A 25,817-nucleotide genomic window follows, 5' to 3' on the forward strand; every position below is an offset into this window, starting at 1 on the left:
CGAACTGACAGCACAGAGCCCGATGGCGGGGCTCGAACCCACGGACCGTGAGATCCTGACCTGAGCTGAAGTCGGATGCTTAACCGACTGAGCCACCCAGGCGCCCATATCTGCCTTATTTTTAAATAATTCGAGAAATAGAAGAATCCTTGTCCACATCAGTAGTCTGTCCTCATGTTTAATCATCTTTAGCTCCAGAAAGCTCCCTCCTCTCTTCTCACTCAGGATCCCCTTCTGTAGCACATCCCCTTTCCTCTCCTGCTCTGGGGGTGTGCAGGACAGCCGGTCACCGGGGCAACACCCTCTGGCCCATGCGTCCTGTCCGTTTTCTCCAGATTATCTGAAGAGCAGCCTTCACTCCTCTGTTCACTGGCAAAAGGGAATGTGACTCTGCCAAGAAGCGCGTGCCCTTCCCTGTTCCCACCCTCTCTCCCAGCTCCCAGTTTCCCGGAGATGGTGAAGGCCAAAGGTGTCTCCAGTCTGAATCCTTTTTGCAACAAGCTTTTATTACTTTTTTTTAAACCCATCTAAGAAAGACACTTAAAAAGAAAATATCCTCAAGACAAACACGTACACACTGGGCAACACAAGGGTAGAAGGCACTACCAGCAGTCATACCCACCTCTGGGGGGAAGGGATAATTCACACAGACTATGTTCCGAGGCTCGGGACTCGGCACGGGTCCTGGGTCTAACTGTGCTTTAGATAAAGTCGGAATTTTCCCATAATCTTCTTATTTCATAAACACCACTATCTCTGTATATATAGCTATATGCCCTTACGTATATATGGACGTGACTTTTTTTTCCTTCTCAAAAATAAAATGGCCACCCCATCAGCGGGAGGCCCTCAGCAGCATTCACAGTGGCTGCAGCAGGAGCCGTGCCTTCCATTAATGTTACAGACATGCAGCATGAAGGAAAAAGGGGCTCTCTACCCACTCCCTTTAATATACAGCAGGGAGAGATTTCTTAAGGGAGGGAAGCGATAAGGCTGAGCAGGAGATGGCAGATAACCAGGGTGTGGGGAGCGGGGGGGGGGGGGGGGCGTTCTCAAAAATCTTGAGCTGCTAGCTCGTCTTGCTTCTGCAGCTTTGAAGACAACAGACACAGTTTGGATGACAAGGGGTCAGCATTCCTTCTGGGATCAGGGGCAGTGAGGATGCAGCAAGGGTCAGGAAGGGGACTTCTGAGGCTACACAAGCTGGGGCTCAACCTGACCCAAGCAGGACCTGGGAAGGCAGAGGAGCGAAGAAGTGATCTCTGAGAGGCTGGATGGGAAAACCGTCCCTGCTTTGGAAGTTAAAAGTCCTTCTCCCTCCGCACTGGAGTGTCTTCGCAGTCCTGGCTACTCGCTTCAGTTGTTTGGCTAGTTCATTTTTAAGTTTGCACCTGAACGGGGAGCCAGTACAGATGTAAGTTAGGAATCTGACCCACCCTGTCCCTGCGGTTGACATCACTTCTTGGGAGTCAAAGCCCAGGATCTCAGATGGGAAGGTCTTTGACTCTTGCACCAGCCTTGGAGGGAGGGCTCTCCTGCCTTGCCCCCCACACCGCCGTGGGCCACTTCCTGGCAGGAGCAAGCCGGCAGTAGAGCATCAAGCAAGTGCACCCTGCTCCTCTCTCTGAAAACAAAAAGGCACTGAGGTCAGCGGGAAGCCAGCCCACAGGCTCACTGAGCGCAGTGCCACGGCGGGCCGGGCTTCAGAACACAAAAGCACTCCCCTGGTGGCCGAGCTGGAGGTTCCCCGGTCTGTAGTCAAGGTGCCTCCTTGGACAGCACCTGAGTCCTGGTGGAAGCAGACAGGCCGTGCTGCAGCCCAAGGGGGACAGCAAGGCAGCCAGGCCCTCCCCAGCTTGCTAGCTGGGGGAAGGCCAAAGGCAAGTTGGACATACTTCTCTGCGACGTCTCTCGGCTTTCTCAGACCGCCTGATTTCCATTCTCACAGGAGACATTCAAAATGGTGAATGGTTTCCCTTTGGTGGAAACACATGATGATGGCAATGTCAAATTCAAAACTGTAACTTAAAAACAAACACTTGTCTGTTCACGACAAAGACGTGACTGTCACACTTGCGCAGATAACATATGCCTTTGGGTTTACGTGCACGGACTCTTGAGCGATGAGGGCCAGGGCGGGCTGCGGCTTCTCCGGAAGCCTCCGAGCCGGCCTCAGGCTTTGGTGCTCCCTACCTGAGCATCTGGGGCCAGTGGCTTTATAACCTTCCCTTGAGCATGAACAATGGGCACATTGGGGAACAGTCCTTTTACGAGCATTATCCTGCTTTCCAGGGCTCAGCTCAGATCTGCTAGAGGAATATGCTACAATTTTTGACTCATAAATAAAGGCCTGTGGGCGGCAAATACGAGAGAAACTGAAGAAGAATAAAAGCCAGAGAAAGAACATAACAGCTCTAAAACCTTTCTTCTTTCCTTTACCGGCTGGTGCGAACAATTGCGGTTCGGTGATGACAGAGGCAGCCGGTTGGCTTCCGGGAGGATCGCCCAGGACTGAGGCTGCTCTGTCCCCCATCCCCCTCCTCAGCAGCGAGCGGCAGGCAGCGCCTGGCCCGCGCGCACCTGCGCCCCTCAGAGGTTTCGTGCCACATGTGGAACTGCCAGGTGGGCACAAATGCACCCGCCAGAGGTGTCCTGAGAAAAATGTCTGTTGCAAAATAATAATCATAAAAATAAATCCGCGGGCACCAGAAGAGGAAGCAGGACCGGTTACCCAGGTTTGCCCTGGGATTCTCTTAAGGCCTCCTCCAGTTTCTGCCTAAACTTGTCATACTTCTTCTGCACTTGTTGGATTTTGTCCTGCTCCTCTTTTTCCAGGATCGTGAGGAAGTTCTGGAGCTCAGGGATGGAGAAGGCGTCCCACTGCGAGGCACGAGGGAGATGGGGGAGAAACAGAACAGGAGACAGGTCAGAAGCTGCACGACCTGAGGGGCCCATGCTGCCTCCCTGGTTCACACGGTTCACACACGGTTTGCTACCGAATAGGCAAGTGCAGTGGATAAAGCTTGGGTTTCCCTTGTCATACCAGCAACCAAATTTCAAATCCTGGCATCTCATGACCAAGATGTACCAGTCCATGTGCGGTGTTTTATTTGGAGAATCAACCGTCTTCCATTTTCTCTGTAGCAGCTGAGATCTGTTCAGATCTCAGATGCTAGAGCCGCCCGGGGCCCATGCTGGCCTCTCTAGCTGTCTGCTGTGGGGCGATGAGCAACAGGCCCTCAACGTGCAGACCCCCAAGAGGCAGATGGAGCTGGACTCAGCCCCCGGAGACTGTGTTTCAGCCTGACTCCACCATGGGATCTTGGGCACATCACTGCGCCCTTCTCAGCCTGCTTGTTCATCTGCCACGGGCTTAGGGTCTCCGCCTCCCTTGGCTGGCAGAGCAGATAATGAGGTAACATAACCCGTAAAGCTCTGTAGAGCCCGGTTGGCCCAGGCCTGCCCCGATGGGACCTGGCCTCCCGGGACGGAAGGCAAGCGTCACTGCTCTCAGGCTGACCCAGGAGCAGAGCCCCCACCCCACTCTGTGGAGCCAGGGGTTTTGACTCCTAAGCTCTTTTGAGCACAAAAGAATATTCAGGTTTATCTAGTTTAATCCCCACATTGCATAACTGAGGAGACCGAAGCCCACAGAGGGAAGGTGGTAGAGCTACTGGGACAGAGCTGCAGCAGCAGAACCGGAATTAGAGCCCCGTCTCTGAACTCCCAGGCCCGTGAGCTTTGCACCAGGCCTGCAGCGTTCAGACGTTTTCAGCAGAGTACTTTTTCCGAAAATCTGACTCCAGTGTATAAGTCAGATGGAAGCCCAGCTGCCTGACTGAAGCAAGGAGAGGGGACAGAGCCCTAACACCTGCCTAGATGCCCCGAATCTCCACAGTGACCCCTAACCCTAGGCCTCCACTGAACACAGTGTGCCAAACGCCGAGGATGCTCCCCCGCCCTCGGCCACTCCTCCGTGACTCCAACTCCCAAGTATCCCAGGCCGCGCAGGGCGCCAGCCTGATTTCACCCTAGTTCGTGCCATCACACTGCACTCTGATGAACACTCCTTTGAGGAAGGAGGTCCGTTTTTAAGGGCCAGGAAGAGACACACGGCTCAGTGTGTGTGGCATGGAGCTTGCTGGGCCTCAGGCCATCCTGGAGCAAAACCAACCTGGGCCCGGACACAGGAGCTTCCCAGTGCCCCTCCACCCTGGGTGTTCAGAAATAAAGCCCATGAAATCCTTTCTTTCCACAGACCTTGCCAGACACAGGCGCTGACTTGCATCCCCCAGGATGCTTACAATCCTGGCTTTGGACACTGAACCTCCTTGGCCCAGCACTTACCCCGGCTCTTTCTCAGCCCATTTTCCCAGCTGCCTCCACAGGGCCCCCAGCTATGCTGGGTAGGGAGGATGACGCCCACGAGGGTGCCCCATCCAGTGTGCCTTGAGGGCTGGGTTTGTGCAACCAGCAAAGGGGCCCAGACCTACCTCCACCTCTCCAGTTTCATTCTCCTTGAGCACAAAGCTGAGGACGTCATTGTCAGGCCCAGCCAGCAAGCGCAGGTACAGGGGGCAATCAGCGATAGAGAGTTTCTGGAAGAGCACTGCAAACCAAGAGAGGGAGTTAGGGGCTCATCGGAGGCGGGGAGGAGGACAGACCCGGAAATAAGACGCAGGGTGGTTATAACTGGAAGTAGCCAACCTTCCAACCTAATGAAATGAACCTGATGAGAAGACATAGGGAGTGACCTTTTATTTTTGGTGTCTGCTGAGAGTTGGAAACTTGTTTCCACTTGCATCACCTCCCAAAAGATTAGCAGTGGCAGGCGGGTGCTCTCCCATTCCACAAATCAGGAAGTGGGAGCCCAGGGTGTGGGTTTCCTGCAGTCACGTATAAAGTGAGGGGCACCGAGAGCAGGCGCATGCTCCCCGTCCAGCTCTCTGCCCAGAGTGCCTGTGTGGCCCTTCCACATGGCTGGAGTGCAGTGCCCAGAGGAAGCCCAGTCCTCCCACCCAAGTCTGGCAGGGGTTCAGTGGGAGAGGTGGTTTCTGGCCGGGAGCTTGCTCTCTCATACCTTGCCCGTCCTTGTGTATCCGCTTAAAAAGTGCAAACTTCTGGGGATTGTCCACAACCATGAACTTCTTGAGCAGCCCCTGGATGACCTCACTGACCGTGGTGGTGCTGCTGATGTGCAGCTGCTTGATGGCATCCAGAGGAAGATAGAAGGACGTCCGCTTGTCCGTGGTGGCCGCCAGGTTCACTTCCTTGATGGCATCGTAGATGGACTGGGGCCGGATCCCAGCAGGCACGGTCACTGGCCGCCGAAGTTTCAAATGCACTTTGATGAAACCCGTGTAGGTGCCATCTTCACTCTGAGGAAGAAGGTGGGGGGTGCCCCATGGGTCAGCTCCGGTCTGACTTGCATGATCCTAGCTGCCACTCTGGGCCACTGCCCTGGATCAGGGGCAGGGGGTGGGGTGGTTGCAGAGGCCTTTCCTAATAACAGTGCTATCCCAGTCAGCCCCCCACCTGTCTCCCCGAGTTCCTTCCCATCTCTGCTGACCTGGAGGTGCTGGAGGGCAGAGACACTGTCCCCCTGCCAGCCCCGCATCGGGCCAAGAGAAGGCACGCAGTATCCAGCAACCAGGGGGGACACGAGGAGCTGCCGTGGCTTTCGCTCTGGGGGCTCAGGCTCCCTGTCCCAATCCCCTGCCTTTGGTGAGTCCCCACTCCTGGGAGGCAGGGTCTGGAGCGTCCTCTCTAGTTTGCCCCTCCAAACCAGGGAGGAGCAGGAAGGCTCTGTAAAGAGGCCCCTGGAGAACCAGCCCACTGGATTTCCTCCTGTATTTCTTTCCAAACCAGCAGCCTGCAAGACTTAACGCCCAGGTCCACCGGAGACTGGATTTTCTAGCGTGCCCTCTGGCCGAAGCCCCCAGAGCCAGTTGCTACCAGCCTCCAGCAGGGGGCAGCGTTCTTCTACCTTCTCCTCCCCTTCCATTCCCACTGAAGATGGCCTTCGCTAGCCTGGCACAGAGTCGGTGCCTCCCTGCTCAGAGCGCTGCACAGTCCAAGGAAGCCTCCTGAGACGCAGGCTGTAACGGTGCAACAACCAAGAGGGAGAGGACGAGGAGCTGCGAACCGCCCTTGTGAAGCCTTCCTGAGGGCGGAGCAGTACCAGGTCACTCTATATTACTTAAATCTCAGGACAGCTTCGACAAGTGGGCACCAATACCTCTTTCACACTGAAGCTTAGGGACGTTAAGAAGGTTCCCAAAGCGAAAAGTGGGAAGAGCCAGAGACGGATTTGGATCTTATTCTAAAGCCCATTCTTCCCTGCAGCCCCGGGGGTGGGTCCCTGACCGCCTGGGTTCTCAGCCTTGCACAAGCCCCCAGGCCTGGGGAAAGGGGAGGGGCCTCAGAAGGGCCGCCCCAGAACCTAGAGGGGTAGCAGGGGAGCCCAAGTGACCGGGGGCGTGGCCAGGGTCGTGGATGGGGGCGGGCCCGACGCACCAGCTTCATGCCCAGGCAGTTCTTCTCCCGGGTATTGTAGCTGTCAATCTTCTGTTTGATCTCCTGCAGTGTGGGCGGGCGCTGCGTCTCCTCCGGGGGTTTACAGACATTCTGGAACACAGAAGTGAGAGTGGGCACACAGTGGATGAGAAAGGGTAGGACCACACCCTCCCAAAGGCCTCCCTGACCAAGCATAGGGAGCACCAGCACCACGGGGTAAAAACTAATTCCATGGGCTCACGGTGAGAACAATCAGAGGTCAAATTCCAGCAGTGCCACTGCCTAGCCGGGCCAGCCCTGGGGAAATAGCTCTAAACCTCAGTCTCCTCACCTGTGAAATGGGAAAAATAACTACCTTTCAGGCTTGCTGTGAGACTAATATGAACATGCCCAGCACATGGGCACCGACCACAAATCTGGTGAATCAGCAGAGCAGCATTGGCTCACAGAGGGTTGCTATGGAAAACATAGCCTTTAGATGCTAAGGGAGATGCAGAGAAATGCAAACCGGGGTCCATCTCCTCAAGGAAGTAACAATAGAGCTGGAGAGAAAGGAATGTACACACAGTCCCAGCATATGCTGATGGGAAAGACAGTAATTCACCCAGACCCAGGGGACCAAGGGCACGTGAGCATCAGTTCAGGCCCCACATCACCAGCCACAGAATTTTGCACATAGTTAAGTCAGTTCAGCTGATCCTTGAACAATACAGGTTTGAACTGCATGGATCCACTTATACACCAATTCTTTTTCGATACATACAGTCCAGTGCTGTAAATGTATTTTCTCTCCCTTATGATTTTCTTCATAACATTTTCTTTTCTCTAGCTCACTTTATTGTAAGAATGCAGTGTATAATACACATAACATACAAAACTGAGTTAATCGACTGTTCATGTTATTGGTAAGGTTTCCGGTCAACAGTAGGCTATCAGTGGTGAAGGTTTGGGGATGTCAAAAGTTGTACTCAGATTTTTTATTGTGCAGGGGGATCAGCGCCCCCAACCCTGACGTTGCTCAGGGGTGAACTGTATATATTTGTCAAACAAATGAGTGAACCAGAAAGGGACAGGGGGCTGTCCTTCTACAATAATTGAAAGAATCAGCCTCCTCTCCTGGAGCATCGGGACAACCAACATGTTCTCAGCACCCCCTCTGTGGTGAGAACTTGGCATGCACGGTCTCTTCATCCTCATGAACCAGAACTCTGTGAGATGGAGTTTATTACCTACGTTTTACAAGTGAGACAACCAGGACTAAGGAGTTCAGTAAGTTGCCTAGAGCCCTGTCCATATGTGCAGAACTGAGAGGAAATTCCCGGGCTGTTCTGTTGAGTCCTTCCCAAGGGCTCCCCTGGTGCCCTCTCCCCCTAGGGAAGGGTAAGGGAAGAACAAAACTGAAGAAGAAGCTGGGGGTCAGTGTCCTTCATGCTGTAGAGGGGGTTCAGGGGTGAATTCTGGGGTCTCGGCAACTCTGTCCCTCGTTATTTCCCTGCATTTCTCTCAACCTCCCTGCCACCCAGCTTCTCAATCTTGTCTCCATGCTGCCTGTGTGTGGCCCGGAGTGCAGGAGCCATGGTTTGGGAAAAACCCACCCAGAACTCGCCTGATTTTAGAAATCTAGCAGACTCAACGCGGATCAGGATTCTCCTTTGGCAAATGAGGAAACAGGCCCAGGGAGGCGGAGCATCTGTGTTCTCCTGGCTGCCTCCCTGACACCACCCTTCAGGGGTGTGGTTTGGTCGGAGAACTTCACACCCACCCTGTCACGGCAACACCACCCAGTTGAACACAATGGGTGCCCCCAACAGAGCCCGCCCTGGCTGTCCTCCCTCCAGCAGGCTGTCCATGGAGATTGGGCACACCCAGCAGGATGCCCTCACTTCCTCCTCCTGCTTTCCCACCCCCCTCCCCGGGGCCGATAACATGTTCTGTGGCTGCTGTGGTGAGCTGGCGTGGCGCCCACCCCCGCCCCTCTGCATGGAGATAAGCCCACACCCCTTTTCCATCGCAGCATCTTCCCTTGGCTTGTCTGCTCCCCCCTGTACTACTCCTCAGGGGTCCTGAAAATAACAGCATTGTGCTATGTGCTTTCACATACCTTCTCTCACATACCACCTACGCTACTCCCATTTTACAGATTATAAAACTGAGGCTTAGAGGGGTTAAGGAACAGATCTGTGGTCCCACTGCTAGTAAGCAGCTGAGTAGAGCAGAGCCCATCTAAATCTGCCGCCCATGTTCTTCTTGATTCACCACCTGGCCACTCTAGGCAGCTTCTGCCACTCCCATAATGCCCGCTGAAATTCCACCCCTCCAGGCTGGGGTGTGCAGCTGTTAAACCAAGGCCTATAAACTATGGGACCTGTGAAACATTCATCCAAGGTGTATCTGATGAGTGGGCCAGGCCCCAGAGGCATCAGGACCCACGGGCACCGCAACACCTGCAAAGACGTCAAGGAGGGACTTCTCATCCCGCAAGTGGGATGTAGCTGCCAGGAGGCAGGACCCACCCTTTTCCTACGTGGCCGCTCAGGCTCTTGAACTGGACCTTGATCCCATCGAAGACCACCCAAGGGGGAGCACAGGCCAGGGCATCTCCTGTTTGCCTGAGGTAAGTAGCAGGTGATACGAGCCTCCCAGAGTGTCTTCTTCATTCACTGTCAATTCATTAACCCAGCTCCTCAAACGGAGCTCCTGATTCCTCATCCATTCCCACAGTTAGTTCCTGGAGACACACACTGCCCCAGAAACCCTCCCAACCCTCCCCACAGCGGGGCTCATCCCTATGGGGCCACGTGTGCCTGGCGGAGGCTCAGCCCTGGGAGCTTCCGGCCAGAAACACCAGTCATCTGGTTACTACCATGTGCTCCCCCCTTTCCAGCCGTGAAGCACGCAGGCTGTCCCCTCCTCAGGAGTTCACAGCTTTCTCAAACTTGTCTACAAAAAAAAAAAAAAAAAGTTAAATGATGGAAAGGAAACTCTCGAAGCTCCTGAAAGATCTCCTCTCATAGCTTCCAACTGGCTACAGCCATTCCCTGTCAGAAAAGGCAGCTGTGTCACAGCTTGCAAAAGCCGATTGTTCCGGGCTTGGGTCTGTACACAGCAAGAGGCAGAGCTACTGTGACTAAAGGTTTCTTCTTCTTCCTGTTCCCCTTTCCTTCAGCAGATAACCCATCTATCCGCCCCCTTTCCCGCCACAAACCTGGGGAAGTGACGCAAGCAGCCGAGGTCACCCCTTCCAGGACTGATGCAAAAGACAGGCATCCTGGTCTCCCCGCCCCGTCGGAAGTGCCAGGAACCCTGTGTGGCCAACACGTGGAGTCCCCCAGCCTGGTGTGTCAGCACCTGGGGCCGCTATGCCTGCCGCCCAGACTGCATCTGCCAGACAAGATCTGACCCATGGATTGGATGAAGCACCTGCCAAAGCAGGCCAGCCAGCGAGCCAGCCAGCCACAGCCACGGGAGCTCACTAATCCCTTCCTTCCCAGGGATGATACAGAAGCGAGGCCAGTGGTTCTTTCTTTCTTTTTTTTTTTTAATTTTTTTAATGTTTATTTATTTATTTTGAGAGAGAGAGAGAGTGCAAGCAAGGGAGGGGGCAGAGAGAGACGGAGAGAATCCCAAGCAGGCTCTGCACTGTCAGCCCAGAGCCTGATGTGGGGTCCGAACCCACAAACCATGAGATCATGACCTGAGCCAAAATCAGGAGTCAGATGCTCAACCGACGGAGCCACACCCAGGTGCTCCTAGGCCCATGGTTCTTAAATTTGGCTACACACGGAATCATCTAGGGGATCTCTAAAAACACTGGGCTCCATCCTGGAGATTCTGAGTTATGGCCTGGGGTCCAGCCTGGGCAGGGGGTCCAGCCTGGGGTCCAGCCTGGGCAGAGGTAATTCTGATGTTCAGCAATGTTTGAGAAGAACTGGTATAGACCCCTCGCAGCCCATTTCAGATCCCAAGGGTCGCCATCCAGCAGCAGAATTAACACTTGGCCACCTACAGATATTCACTGCCCGGAGGTTTACCTAAAAGGAAGTATCCGCTCTGTGAACAAGGTCAATAATACAGTAATCTTCAGAGGGTAAGGCAAAGACCTCAATTTCTATTCACCCGCCAGATTTTCAAGTCCTCAAAGTGAAAGATTTGTTTCCGTTCACGGGTACAAAGCTAGAAACCACGCAGCTAGCATTTTGTCTCCTAGGTTAGCCCAAGATGGAGACAGAACGGGAACTCACTCTGATTGAACAAATACCGGCATCGGCCTGCGAGGTGTCCCTCGTAGGGGGTTTACACATCTCGGTGCATCTGGCATGGAATTCATCCGCTCTGATTAAGCCGCTGGCATCGGTGGCAGATGGTTTAGCTGCTCCCGATGCAGCTGGCACATCCAAGACACTGGTGAAAAATAGGTTTGTGCTCCCACATCCTAAGCTATGGAAAGGGCTGCGTTGCCTCTCAGGGCTCAAGTTTATTAGGGTACAGCCACGTGAAGAGGCTAGCTGCTAGGGGTCAGAACAGAAATGCTCCCCCGAGAGAGTGATCCTCAAACTTTTCTATTAAAATATCACAGGGGCACGTGGGTGGCTCAGTCGGTTGAGCGTCGGACTCTTGGTTTCGGATCAGGTCGTGATCTCACAGTTTCGTGAGTTCGAGCCCCATGTTGAGCTCTACGCTGACAGCTCAGAGCCTGGAGCCTGCTTTGGATTCTGTGTCTCCCGCTCTCTCTGTCCCTCCCCCACTGGCTCTCTCTCTCTCTCTCTCTCTCTCAAAAATAAATAAACATTAGAAAATATTATCCTTAACATCAAAGTTAAGAGGACCATCCCTGTGGTCTGGGGCCTGTCTCAGAGCAGATTTACCTGAAGTTGAATTTTACTTTAGGAAGAAACCCAGGGGTGCGTGGGTGGCTCAGTTGGTTAAGGGTCTGACTCTTGATTTCGGCTCAGGTCATGACCTTGTGGTTCATGAGTTCAAGCCCCCCATCAGGTTCCGTGCTGACAGTGCACAGCCTGCTTGGGATTCTCTCTCTCTCTGCCCCCTCCCATGCTTTCTCTCTCTCTCTGTCTCTGTCTCTCTCAAAAGTAAGTAAAAAAATAAAACTTAAAAAAAAAAAAGAAACCCAAACATTGGTTAACTCTGCATTCTTCTTTTATTAAAGTTTTTTTTAAAATTTATTTATTTTGAGAGAGACAAAGAGAGCATGAGCAGGGGAGGGGCAGAGAGAGAATCCCAAGCAGGCTTCGTGCTGTCGGCACAAAGCCCCACCTGGGGCTTGAACTCAGGAACCATGAGATCGTGACCTGAGCCAAAATCAAGAGTCAGACACCTAACCGACTGAGCAACCCAGGTGCCTCTAACTGCGTTCTAATCAATGACACATGTCTTGATTTTGGTCACTGGGGAAGAAGAGGCTCTGAGTGAGTCCTGTGGCTTCTAGTATCCCCAAGTGGACACAGGGCAGCCCGTCAAAGCCCCAGCAACAAGGGGGCCCCAGGGTGAGCAGTGAGCTGAGGAGAATCAGATACGTTCTGATACATCAGGTACCTTCATGCCATTTTTTTTCTTGACCCGAGTTACACAAACTTCATTTTTGCCAAAAATTTCACTTCCCTCTTGTTAAACTCCTCAGCCTCTTCTCCCTTCATGATGTTTTCATCGTATCGCTCCCATCTGCCCACTTGAGGTCCTTCAACTTGCCCCGGCCTCTCTGACCACTCCTGCCTTGAATGATGGTGATGATGACCATCCCTTATTTTATTTATTTACCAGCTACGTATGCCAGGCAGCACTCTGATCACTTGGCATGTGTTAGTTCACTTCATCCTCCCCACAAATGCATGGGAATGCCCATTTCACAGATGAGGAAACTGAGCACCAGCAAGGTTAAAGCGAACCCACACCTAAAGCTAGCACTATACCATCTGGCACTTCAATACTCATCTACTTATATTAACCTCCAAGTAGGCTATCTCTCTATCTTGAGTTGTCTTCTCAGCTAGAGTGAATTTTCTTAACGACCTACACCATGCTTCTATTTATTCTCTGTGCCCAGCGGCACTAAGCATGAAATGGATAATAGGTACTTGCTCAAGAACCTTCAATGGCTCCTTATTGCCTACAAGGAGTAGGGGGAAAGATCTTATTTCTCCCTAGGAATTACAGAGCAATGAGCCTTGGATTTCAGTGTAGACTGAGTTCCGTAAGAGAAGCACCCATACCTGTCTTATCCATCACGGCATCCCAGAGCCTAGATGCAGCTCGGAACAAGTAGAGGCTGAGGAAATACCTGCAGGATGGACAGAAGCATGCATTTGGGTTCTGATCCCCATTACTAACTAAGTGATCTTGAGGAAATCCGATAACCTCCTTAAGCCTCAGCTTTATCTGTCAATTTGAAATACAAATCCTTTATTGCCTGATAGGATTCATGCCAAGGTAAGACCAAATGAGATAATGGGTGCAAAAACCGTTTTGGAAATTATCAAACCCATCCAAAGGCACATATGGTTACGGTCATCCCAGGCTTACAAAGTCCTACCCCTATGAGCCAGTCTCATTTCTCATTTTCCTTGAGCACTTAATCAGGCTTGACCACCATGCCATAGAGTTTGTTGGCTCTGGTGGCTGGCAAACTTTTTCTGCAGAGGGCCAGGTAGTAAATACTGTAGGTTTTGCTGGCCATACAGTCTTTGTTGTAACTACTTAACTCTGCCACTGTAGCACAAAGCAGCCGCAGGACAAGCATGGCTATGTTTCAGTAAAACTTTATTTATGGCATCCGGTGCATGAGCAGTAGTTTGCTCACCTCTGCTCTACGCCATTGGGCGGTTTCTCCTGCTTAGAATACACAGTTCCCATCTCCCCTGGTGCCATCGCCCATGGCGGTGTCCTCACTCTCCACTCTCCTACCATAGGAGATCTCCGACATTTTCATTCCCAATTGGAGGAAGGCATATACAGGTTTGTACCGGATGCTGCCTTTCTTCTGAATGATACTCTTGCCGAGAGCCATGTACTTCCTGTGTTTCCTCACACCCCTGGTCCTCACTCTCACTTAATGGACATGTTGTGCAAGTGGGCAAAGGCTTCATCGCTTCATTGGAGTTGTGCTTACTGTCTTTCTGTCTCCCATGAGGAGGCAACAGGCTGGCTGAGGAAGGGATGCCCGTGGGCAGTAGGGCTCACGCACTGGCTCGGGGACTGACTCCCAAACCCCAGCCCCGTGGCCCCGAAGCCTCAGATTCCTGTTGTCGCCAAGCTGCAAATTACCACATGCCACGGGCCTCTGCAGTCGCTGGCTGACAAATCCACTACTACAAGGACCATGGAGGTGTCTTCACAGCCTGTGCGGCTGCATTTGGATCTAATTATATGCTGCCTTTTATTGTTTAATTATTATTTCACATGTGTTAATCCCATCTTCCCAATTAGATGCTCCCTGGAGGGAGACAGACCTGATGTCTGATGATGGTGCTTCTGTCCTACCCCTTGCAAGGCTCCGCAGAGCTCCGCGGTGACTTTCAAGGAGGAGGCAAGGAGAGGGTGGAGTAGACTGGGTGGCGCCCAGCCCAGGGCTCTGCCACGGGCTGCAGTCAGGCCCAGGACATGTCCCGCTGACCGGCACCCCAAGAGGCTGATGCCAAGGCAAGGCCGCAAGGGCCGTGGGCTTCGGCTGGCTGGCCAGCCCCGTGGCTCAGCTCTTTACGGCTTCCTGGTAGGAACCAGTGCAACACCGTCATGACCGACGGCCTCCGGCAAGTCACTTCCCCTCTCGGGGCCTCAGTTTCCTCATCTGTGAAATCACGAAGTGAGACCCCTTTGCAGCTCTACGAGTTTACATCGGAGGGTGGCTTCTTTCGTCACTGCTTCCTCTTCTATTTCAGAGAGCTGGGGTGGGGGTGGGGGTCCCTCGGAGGACGGCTGGGCTTGCCCGAAATGCAGTGGTAATGACTGTTGTAAGACGGTATGAGAACGCGTCTCACCTCTACAGCCTTACTTGTCTCACCACTGGCCACTTGCTTTCTCTACTCGTCTGTAAGTCACCGTGTGAGCCAAACTCAAGTAGCTTTACACCTTCCTAACTCACACAACCCAAGGAAACAAAACAAAAACTATCCCGGAAGCCATTCACCATGAGTCTTTGCCACACTTCCTCTTTCTCAGCTCTTAGCAAATCTGCCAGCAGCCACTCTCTCGCCCCTTGGAAACCAACCCCAGGCCTATGTCGGGAGAGGGGAGAGCCTCGGCGAGGCCTTCCTGCATGAGAAGGACATCTGTGGACACCTCGCACCTACGCTGCTGCCCAACAGCAGCACGGGCCCCACACACCTGATGTTTCTGTTAAGCCTGTCCTGAATAGGAATCTCAGAGGAAAGGGGCAGACACCCCTCTGCCTGGGCTGGGAATGCCCTGCCCAAAGCCCAGACCACATTCAAGGCTCATTGGTCCCTTGGTGACGGCCTCAACCAGACGGGAAAGAGGAAGCCCCACAGGGTCTCACCACAGGGCCCCCTTCCAGGTCGCAGATGGTCCGTGTTCTGGAATGATTGTCCCAGCCTCACCCTGGGCAGTGAAGGGGTTGACTCCCCCAGATCCTTCCATGGAGCTGTCCAATGTCCCAGAAGTAAAAGGATTGGAAACTCCTGAACTGTGTTCTCCAGTAGGTTATTCCCATCAGAGGAAGGAAGGGGCGGGCTTCATCACGGAGCCAATCCCTACAAGCAGAGCCATGCAGAATTTGAGCTGCTCTGGGGAGGGCGGGGGAGGTAGAGGAGCAGGAAATAAAAAGGGGGTGGGACATGAGAAACTGGAAAGAGACTGAAGTCCCCAAAGACAAAATTGTAGAGCAGATGGTCAACGCAGACAGTCAGTCAACAGTAACTGATTGAGTTGCCCATGGGGTGGGGAGTGTGAAAGGCACCTTGGGACATGAAAGCGGCCAGCCATGGCCCCCGTCCTGGGGAGCGCACAGGCTATCCGTGGAGGGAAGACAGAGATGCGCGCACCGTGAACACCAGACAGCAGGCGCCGTCTGCGCAGAGCCTCGCGCTTCTAGGCAGCCAGATCAGCTCCGCATGTGTGCATGTGATGAAGGCCATGCCAGCGGGCTCCCCGGGCGGCCGGCGTGTCCTGGAGCCCGCGCACAGTGCCCCTCACTGAGGTGGCCATCTCAGTCTACAAGCAGGGGCGGGTCCTCTGGGGTGAGTCAGGACCAGAGAACATCAGCTCCCCGCGGGCCTTGGAGCCGCAGTGACCTGGGTTCAAGCCCTGCGGCGCCTCGTTATAATAGCAAAAATCGCCAACAGGCCAGGGTTTCGCAGTCACAGTCTCATTTCATCTTTGCCATAACTCAGTGAGGGCTGTGTGTTATTACCCAGAGCCCCTGCTCCTCACTGCCAGACCACACCGCCCTGCACGGCTGGCGTGCCCTCAGTTGTCTGTGCACGTGGGCAAGTCAGCGTCCCTGAGACTCGGATTTCCGTCTGAGAAACGCAGGTAACGAGGCCTTCTCTACACACTTGTCGCGGGGATGAAATGAGATTGCACATCTGGAAGCGCTTAGCACAATGCACGCATAGAGTAAGCACTCGAGAAACAGCAGCTAGAGAACCATCATCATAACCGTCGTCAGCGGCAGCGGTCATCGGTCTGGCAGGGCAGAGGAAAGGTTGGGCGGTGGGGCTGACTCAATGTGGGAGTCCTCTTGCCTTAACCTTGATCTCCTGACAGGCCCTTCAGCCAAAGCCAGGTTGTGACTCTGTGTGTCCTAAGCACTTTTGTCTTCAGTGCTATGGGCCCCTCTTCCACCATTAAAAAAAACAAAGATAGGAAATTTTATTTTTTGATAGCACTGATATCAAGAAAAATATATTATTATTATATAGAAAACAAAGGATTTCTTCCTCCTGATTTTAAAAGAAATCAAAACACTTTTGTGGGCCCTTAAAGTATCGCGGGTCCCTCTGGCACCATAGGCCACCGTGTCTCGTGAATAAGTCAGCAGTGCTTTCAACGCCGGAGTCCCAGGTAGGGTGACCTGAGGAACTGAGAGTTTTCTTGGGATGCAGGACCTTCAGTGCTACAATCAGGACAGTCCCGGGCAAACCAGCATATTTGGTTACCCTAGTCCCAGGGACCCCTCGCAGGCCTAGATGGACTCCCTCCCTCTCTTTTCCTCGCCACTGTGGGCCCCAGGGACACTATTTGCTCTTCTGCCCTCTGGAACGCTGCACATGTACTCTGCCCTAGAGGTCTTCCTGACACTCCCCCCACACCCCTGCCTGGCCACCCCTGCCTGGCCATGGCCTGGACACAGTGGCCTGGCTGCCTCTGCCAATCAGCCCACCTCCCTGCAGCTTGATAACAGAAGGCAAGCTCCCTGAGGACAGGGACTGCTCTGTTCACTGATGTAGCTCCCCAGACAGTGCCTGGCAGACAGGAAGGGCTCATTAAACATTCGCCTAATCAACTGAATAAAACACAAAGAAGTAATAAGACACACATGTGCACGCACACACATGTGCACACACACATGCACACAAATCCCCAAACAAATACGGGAAGATTCAAAGGTTCCAGAATTGCATAAGGCTCCTATATCCTAGTCCACGGCATCTACTGACTTGTGAGACAATGACTGGGAATCAGAGGAGACCCCCGTAGATAATGCAAACCCCTTCCATCTCTACTCTCCCCTGCCGTGGGCCTTCCTGAAGCCCCCTTTTCAGCTCAGAGGTCTCAAGTGTGAATCCAGGCAGAAGGGGGTGACACCCATTCTACTTCAACGGCCACAGGAGTTTTCCCTTGGGGCATTTTCTCATGCCTTTGGGGTTCCTAGGGCAAGAGAAGGTCTTTCTCCAGGTTAGTTTTCCTCACTGGATTTCCATCTAGGTCCCTGTCCCCTCACCCAGCCTCACCTAGGTCAGCCTCCTTTCCGTCTCCCTGCTTCCTTAGTTTGGCTCCAAAGCCAGCGACTGTACCTTTTCCATCCCTGCATTCCCAGACCACCCAGAAGCAGAGAGCTGTAGAGTGAGACAGGGGTGATCCAGAGCACTAAGCAGTGAATCAGGGATGATGGTGGGCCGGGACTGAGTGGGTCTCACTACCCCGTCCCAGACTCCGGTCTCTCTGAAGGCTGGACCCTGCTCTTTCAGAAGCAATTTACACAAGATTCCACTTATCATATGTCTGACAAAGGACCACTACCCAGGACATATAAAGAACCCCAACAAGCCAACAACAGCATGGAAAAAAAACAATTTAAAAAAAACGGACAAAAGACTTGAATAGGCATTCTCCAAAGATATACGGATGGCCAGTAAGAACATGAAAAGATGTATCAACATCACTAATCATCAGGGAAATGCAAATCAAAACCACAACGAGATGCCATCTCATGCTCATTTTAGGATGGCCATTATCAAAAACACAGAACATACAAAGCGTTGGCAAGATTGTGGAGAAGTCAGAAGCCTGTACATTGCTGGTGGGAATGCAAAATGCTGAAGCCGCCTGGGAAACAGCATGGCAATTCCTCAAAAAATTAAACACAAAGAATCATCATATTATCCAGCAAGGCCACTTTTGGGCATACACCTGAAAGAGATGAGAATAAAACTTAAACAGGTGTTTGGACACTCGTGTTCACAGCGGCACTATTCACACTAACCAAAAGGCAGAAGCCACCCACCGATGCACACACGGGTAGATGAACAAAATGTGCTGTAGACATCCAATGCAATGTTATTCATCCGTAAAAAAGAAGGAAATTCTGGCACATGCTGCAACGTGGATGAACCCTGAAGACATTATGCTCAGTGAAATAAGCCAGTCACATAAAGACAAATACTGTATGATTCTAGTTACGTGAGGTTCCCAGAGCAGTCAGATCTACAGAGATGGAACACAGAATGGCGGCTGCCAGGGGCGCTGGGGGTAGGCAAACGGGGGACTTCCGTCTCCTGGGGACAGAGTTTCAGCCGGAGAAGATGGAAAGTTCTGGAGATGGACAGTGGTGGTGGCTGCACAACATTGTGAATGTGCCTCATGCCACGGAACGGCACACGTAAAAATGGTTAAGATGGTAAATTTTACGTAGCATATATTTTATCACAATTAAAAAAAAAAAAAAAAAAAAGAGGATTCCAAGGGCAGAGGAGCCTGGAGGCCTTGTAACCAGCCTGTTTCATCTGGTTCCCATATAGTTGGGAGCGTCCCTTACTTTCTATATTCCAAGCAAGTGAGGAGTCGATCCCACTTCCAAGCACGTAGGCCCCATCATCCTCCAGGGGCCAGGCTCTCTTCCTGGCCACAGGCCACTCTCCTGCGTGCACTAACAAAGGGCAGGACACTAGGGCTGATCCAAACAGAGGAGCTCTGCAGCGAGGGGAGGGTCGTAGAGCTTCCCAGGTGGCTCTCTAGAGAGGCGCTCAGGCACACAGAAGCCTGGGTTTAGAGATCTGAAGGAGTCTCGGGACGAAAAGGCCCAAGCACTCCCATGCTGAAGCAGCCGGAGTTGTCAGGTGACCCAAGTAGCGGGGACTCCCCAACCTGCCTCAGATGCTCCCCCTCCAACCCATCATAGCTGGCCACGGTCAAGGGGCCATGTCCGGCTTTCCAACTTTATACACCCCTAGGGAAGTGGATGTGTCAGCAAGAGGAAGATTTGGGGAAACACGTCTGTGTTTCTGTGTCTTCTTTCTTCTGCAGGCCCCAGAATCATGGTATACTCCTGAAGTCATCACGCTGGGAGCTGGGTATTGACTTGCCTTCAGAGCCGTCCACGGCCACCTCCAAACTGCTTCCTCTCTCTCACACAGGGGACCTCCCTGCACAAGAACACTCTGAAAAAGGGCTCCTCAGCTCCGTGGACCATCCCATGGGCTCTGAGAGCACAGAGTCAAAGCCAGCAGAATCACGGGCCATGCCGGGGGGCGGGGGGTGGCTTTAGGAGCCCGGCTCGTGTGTTGTAATTGCAGGCCCTCTCCTGGGCCGCACAGGATGTGGGCGCCCTGGCTGCAGGGGCACCGTCTCCTACTACATCCGGGCTCCAGCTCACTGGAGCTCCTTCAAGTACAGGGCATTCGATGCCGTCAAAGATTCGGATAATTCAGAAGTGGAGAGCGGCACGTGGGGGCCAGTACCCAGAGCCCAGCACGCCTGCATGGCCCACCCTTACTACAAGGGGTGGGGTGGCTGGGGACTCCAGGACACCAGTGTGCACTGGCCCGAGGGAAGGAGGGCAGTCCCTCTCGGCTTCCTCTAACTGGAGACCCCACCTATGCCCTCAGCTTGGCAAGCCGGCTGGTGCTGGGTGCTGGGGCCTCTTCACCAGCCCACACGTGTCCTCTTGTCACTGTGCTGCCCGCCTGGCTAACCCCACCCCACATCGATGTTGGGGACTAATCTGTGATACCGAAACGTGTCTTAGGTGATTATTAAGTGACTCTGAGTCTTCTCAAGTGTGTGTCCTCTCACTGTGTCACGCGGCCTCGGGGACAGGGATGTTCGGTTTCCTCCCCCTCCTGAATGGCCGGGCAAAGAGCACCATCCTCAGAAGCTCCAAGATGGGTGCTGCCGACATGGGGTTGCATCGGTAGGCACCTTTGGGCCTCACTGCTGGGGCGTCAAGTAGGAAAATTCTGGAAAGAGCTTTAGGAGAAGCGGCAGAGCTTAGGGGCTAGGAGTTCTGGCATTAGACTTGGGCCTGAATCTTGGATCTGCCCCTTAGTACTGCATGACCCCTTTGGTACCTCAGTTTCCCCACTGTCAGATGGAAAGCACAGATGGGTGTTGCGAGGATAAACTGAGCCTGCGCACGGAAAGCACCTGCCACCACATTGGGGCCCAATAATTCACTGTCGCTGTTATACATTCTAGCCATTTGCCAGGAGACCCCCTCCTGGTCTTTATACCTCCGTGCACCCCAGTCATGTACCCCACATCCCCACGTCAGAATTCATCACCCATCTCCATGTCTTTTATTATCCCAAGCTGGGGAGTTCTCCTTGGGGTCCCACGACCAAAAGTTGGGCCCTCCTTTAGCGCTTATTCTTCACTGGAGGGCCAAGTCACCCATTGTACAGAAGGAGAAAGTAAGGACTTGAGCGGTGAGCCTGCTTCCTGAGGTCACACACAGTGAAGGCTTGTGGCTTGGGTTCCCAGGCCCAGCACTGATTCACCTGCCCACATCACCTGAGCCAACAGAGGATACTCGAACTACCAGGACTGCCAAACCAAGGTCTCCACTTGCTTAGAATTAAACTGGGAAATTAAATGAGAAGTATGTTGGTTCTTTCCCCTGAACCTGCCTCTCTCCACAGCTGAAAGGCAGAGAGAAGAAACCCATCACAGAAGGCTCTCCCGCCTCCTCACATGGGCCCCTGGGCGCCAACCCTCCCCCTCCCAGGCCCCACATGAGGAAGGACCACACCAACTCCTGCCAGCAGGTGCCAGGGCCCGGTTGCTTAGTGACCCAGCCCTCCCTGCCCTCATCCTCCAGGGCAAACAGCTGAGCAATCACAGATGGGTTGGAGAGGCCGCTCTATGTTTGGAAAGTTGTCCTTGCATTTTCTGCTCACTCAGTGAGATTTTTCTTTTCACAGTTACTGGAAAAATCCATCGATTCCACATCCAGAATCTGAGCAAGCTTCCCTTGAAAACAGTCTGGGAGATCAGCTTTCACATACCGTGCCCTAAAGCGTTTGCGCATGGGCCCTCCGGGGAGCCCCTGCTGCCTCTTCAGGCTCTCTTATTTAGAAGGAAGATCCAAGCCCACCCTTCCTTACCAAATGTGCATCAAGCACCTACCACGTGCCGAGGACACAATGATGACCAAGATGTGGTCCTCTGTCCAGAAAATTACAGCCCACCAAAAGGAGGGATAGAAAAGATATGCTGGTGTTTGGGGAGCACAGAGAAGTGGGCACAATGGGAAATGATCTCTAGACACCCTAGACCCACCAGCTTCCACATTCTCCTCACGAACCCACACCTCCCCTGCGTGCGTGAATGTAGAGATTAGCCCTGCCTGCCACCTCGCCTCGTGTTCCAGCCAGTGGAGACCTGCCTCACATTCCCCACTGCAAGGTCAGAGCCCTGCAGACCCGGCTCCTGACTGTCATCCACATCACAGTGCGGGGGACCATTCTACACCACTCTTCACACTGGGGGACCGCCAGGCGATGAGAAGGACACTGAGGGGCTCACGAACTGGAGGTTGATGCAATGGTGATAGCGGAGTATGGTAAGCCAGATTTCCCAAGACCAGAGCAGGAAGAATTGACCTGGATTTCAGGGAACTAGCTGAATGAGAACCCCCACTTCCTACGGGGTGTCAACAGAGTTTGAGATGGGTGACTGGAGCTCATTTGGAGCTTTTCAAACTCAACTCTCACCCAAAGCGCCAAGTGTGTAGTGGGAAGAGCACGTGTCTTGGAGTGGGACGAATGAGGGGTGGGGGCCTCCGCCTTGGCTAGCCCTCTTTCACATACGACCTCATTGAAGGTGCCAATCTTTTAGCTTGACAACAACTGAAATTCTGCCTGTGTGGTCTGTCAGGACCAGTTGGCACTGGGCTGCTGCCCTCCCTACACTCACAGTGCCCAGTGGAGCAGGGATCCAAGCAGCTGGAATCGCGTTGTATGGCACCTCGGGCAAGGAAGGGCTGAAAAATGAATTGGAGGAGGATAGCGGGAATGAGTACAGCTTCCCCTCCCCTGCCTGTGCTGGATTCCCTGCAGGCCTGCTTGGAAACAGGGGAATGGCTGCAATGACTCCTGGCAGTCTGCTCCAGCTCGGGGAGTATACGCCTTTCAGAGGTCAAGGTAATCTCCCGCGCCCCTCCCAGCGGCTGCCGCAGCCCCATCACTGCCAGTCTGCTGCCAGCCTGCCCTCACCACCTCTTAGGCTATTCATGCCCAAACCCCTTGATCCCGGGAGCCGGCCCCTCCAGCTCCCGGTCCCGGGAGCGGCTGCCACATCCTAATGAAAGTCATGTGTCACGTGCAGAGTGTCTTCCACCTGGTCGTCCCTCCGCCCAGCGGCCCCCACCCATCCAGACACTTCATGGATGAGGAAGGGAGGAACTAGGGTCTGTTGCACAACATCGGTCTGTAAGTGCAGAGACTGAGTTTTATCTGTCCTTGTCCTCCTCACCCCTGGCGCTCAGTGCTGAAAGTTAAAAACACAATGGCTTGACAGAGGCCAGGTATTGCAGGGTTTGGGAGGCTATATAAAGAACCAGAGCCAAGTGTGGGCTTCACTCTGGAAGCAAGGAGGAGACTCGGAAGGCTTCGTGATACCAGATGATATGCCCCTGGCAGTCGTAAGCAGGGTGTACAAAAGGGGAAGAAACGGGACGGAAAGCAGTTGGGTAACTTCCAGGAGTATACAGGTGAGAGGTGATGGTCACCCAACACAGGGCAGGAGACAGAAAGGAGAGGTTTGGCATCTGCAGCACTGGAGGCAGAACCCACAGTGATGGAGTGGACAAAAGGGAGGAGGGGGAGACACCGGGGTTTCAAAGGTAGGTGACTGCGAGGGTGAGGTAGAGATACCAAGAGAAATCAGTCATGGGCAGAACTATGAGTTGTCTCCGGATATGTTAAATTTTAGCTGTCCAAGGGGCATGGGAGCCCTCCAAAAGGCTACAGAATATTTGGTTCTAGACCCAGGAAGAGAGATAGATGGGGGACATAGGCTGGAGAGTGTTAAACTAAGCTAAGCTGGGGTGGAGCGAGAGAAGAGAAGAGAGGACAGCACCGCGGACAGAAGCCACAGGCCCAGTGATCCAGAGTTTTCTGTCCCTACAGCTCCCTTTGTCCTCCTGGCCCTGAAATTCAATGCTCCTGATTCTTGGCAAAGTTATCCTGTCCTCTTTCCTCAGGGAATAGATGCCAGGCCAGGCCTGGGTCCCCACTTTCTTTTACAGGTAGACTGAAGAGGAAACCAAGGCCCTTAATGAGGACAGGTCTGGGTCCTTCATACAGAAGGATCCCAAAGCCAGAAAGTACACAGGTGTGGGTTACCTGATGAGTCGAGAGTGGAAGACAGAAGGGAACCCAGGCTCCTGGGCACCCAGCCCGAGCCCAGTGGGGCCACCCTTCCAAGCTCATGGGCTGGAAGCTGGATCTAGAGTCCAACCGGACATTGTGAACTAAGAGCTGGAATTTGATTCTAGTGTGTAATCTTTCTTCCTTTCTCCTTAACTGCCTGGATGGATGGATGTGGCAGGTGCCCCAAATTGTAACTGGAATTGCTCTACAGGGAAAAGCCAGCTGAGGCAGAGTAAATGGTCTCAACTTGTGAAGAAGGAAGGGTGGGCCAGAGGGGAGGCATCTGGACACAGAGGCGAGGATGTCTTGAGTCCCAAGTAGTCGTAGAGGAGGGGCCTCCGGGGTCAGTCATGTAGGTCCTCTTCCTGCCCCCACGCCAGGGAAGCCCTTACAACTTAGAGCTTGGTCGTCAATACCTAAACTCCATGAGAAGGTGGTGAGAAGGGTCTGCTCCCGTGCAAAGAGGCGAGGGACTCTTGGGGAAGAAAATGAGGACAGGCTCCTCCCACAGGTGCTGTCGTGGGAAGGACAATGAAGGTCCCAGCCTGGAGGGATGAAGAGACTTGGCCACAGCTCCTCAGTTACGAGCTGCAGCGGGGATGACAAGCCAGGACTTGGCTCACGGGTCTGTGCTGTTTCCACTACAGCACGTGCCGGTCACGACGGCAAAAGGCTGCCACTCCAGCAGCCTTGTTCGACAGGTCGTAGGGAGAACAATGGGGCCCCAGGGGCCCCGAGGCCTCGGTTCTGTCGCTATTTAGCTGTGTGGCCAGGGACAGATCCTTGTACCTTCTGGCTTCAATTTCCAGCCTAAGAACCTCTCTGGACTCTGTGATAAATGCCGTCTCGTATTTCAACTGAAGTTACTAAATATTTCCTAAATAGGTGGTTCCTAGACTTCAATCAATAGGCTCATCACCTGGAGGAAGGCAGGTTTGAGGGTGGTCCTACTTCCAAAGATTCATGACCCAGGAAGTCTGAGGTGGGGCCCCCGAATCTCCACTTTCAAAACGTGATCCAAAGGGCGCTCCGAGGCAGGGGGCTGGACCACCTGGGAGCAGCACTGGGGGCTTTGATGCTGCAGAGGAATGGAGAAGCACTGAGTAAGGAGGAGCATCTGCCCTCAAGGAGCTGCCAGTGTAACAGGGGGAGACAGGAGCCCATCCCGGGAACGGCATAGCCGTGGTGACAGATGAAGGAGAGGTACAAGACTGGAGAGACAGCTATGGCCCGCCCCCAAGTTTGGAGCAGAACTTCCAAAGGCGGTTGCACAGAGAAGGTGGGAGGAAGGGTGCGTGCAGAGACAGCTGAATGCTCACCACAGCCTCTTCCTCTGCCACCTGGGCTCACAGCTGTACTTCATTTCCCAACCTCCCTCGTGGTCAGGTGCGGCCATGTGACTGAGTTCTGGCCAATGGCATGTGGGTGTAAGAAACACTCCATTTCCGGGCCTGGCCCACAAAAATCTGCCATGTGTTGTCCTGAGCCCCCACCTGCCAATGCAACTTGACTTAAAGTGGGGGGGGGGGGGGGGCGGGGCGGGAATAAACTGCTCTTGTGTTCCATGACTGAAAAACAGGGGCCGTTAGAACCTTTAGTCTCTCCTGATGATACAGGATGCCGGAGAGAAGACACGGCAACTAAACCTAACCAGCACTTGGACAGAACTCTGCTTCTGAAACCAGTGCTTGGTGCTGCATTGCAGCTGAAGGGGATGTGACTTGTGGTCTTAGAAGGCTTTCCATCTTCACGGAGAAAAGCAATGCTGGGAAGGACCAGAGAAGGCAAATGGCAAAGAACTCCACGGGAGGGGGATACAGCCTACGGACTAAAAGGAGGGCTATCCTGGGGCTGGGCCGGCATGAAACATCTTTTGAGGTTCGCCTTGGTCTGTGCAGGCTTCTGAGATAGCACCTAAAACAATGGTTCTGAAGATTCTTATTTTTATTTCTATTGCTCACATTTGGAACACATTTATTTTTAGTATTCTTTTCTCTTATGCCAAGAAGGGCAGGGGCAGGGGCTGTGTCTGCTGCTGGCAGAGCGATGGGTATTTCCCTGACTGGTCATCAGGGTTGGCTGACGTCCCTGGAGTGCCACAGAGGCCCCGTCCAGGAAGGGGGTGACGGAGGAGAGGAGGTGTGAGGAGATGAGACCGAATGCAGGAACAGAACCAGAGGGGCTTCTACTCCGACCTCTGTGAGCCCCTTCCTCTGTGCATCTGCCTTGAATGTTTCAAGG

The 25,817-nt window shown here is 53.4% G+C and overlaps 1 protein-coding gene across 3 annotated transcripts in view; it reads right to left on the minus strand.

Annotated features, from left to right (window-relative positions):
* RASSF5 (Ras association domain family member 5) overlaps positions 1–25,817 on the minus strand; it is a 71,697-nt gene that overhangs the window by 4,095 nt on the left and 41,785 nt on the right. For 2 of the 3 annotated variants that reach the window (XM_015069902.3, XM_027074925.2), the window contains 4 exons: positions 6,517–6,627; positions 5,081–5,378; positions 4,494–4,609; positions 486–2,880 (listed from right to left, as the gene is read on the minus strand). In XM_015069902.3, the coding sequence (XP_014925388.2) occupies positions 2,728–2,880; positions 4,494–4,609; positions 5,081–5,378; positions 6,517–6,627 (678 nt within the window). In that variant the 3' untranslated portion in view covers positions 486–2,727. Of the gene's footprint in view, positions 1–485; positions 2,881–4,493; positions 4,610–5,080; positions 5,379–6,516; positions 6,628–25,817 lie in introns of those variants that run through there. The other variant, XM_027074924.2, reaches the window with a different exon arrangement.

This window comes from Acinonyx jubatus, chromosome E4, assembly GCF_027475565.1.
Source record: "Acinonyx jubatus isolate Ajub_Pintada_27869175 chromosome E4, VMU_Ajub_asm_v1.0, whole genome shotgun sequence".
In the NCBI taxonomy this organism is placed as follows: domain Eukaryota; kingdom Metazoa; phylum Chordata; class Mammalia; order Carnivora; family Felidae; genus Acinonyx; species Acinonyx jubatus.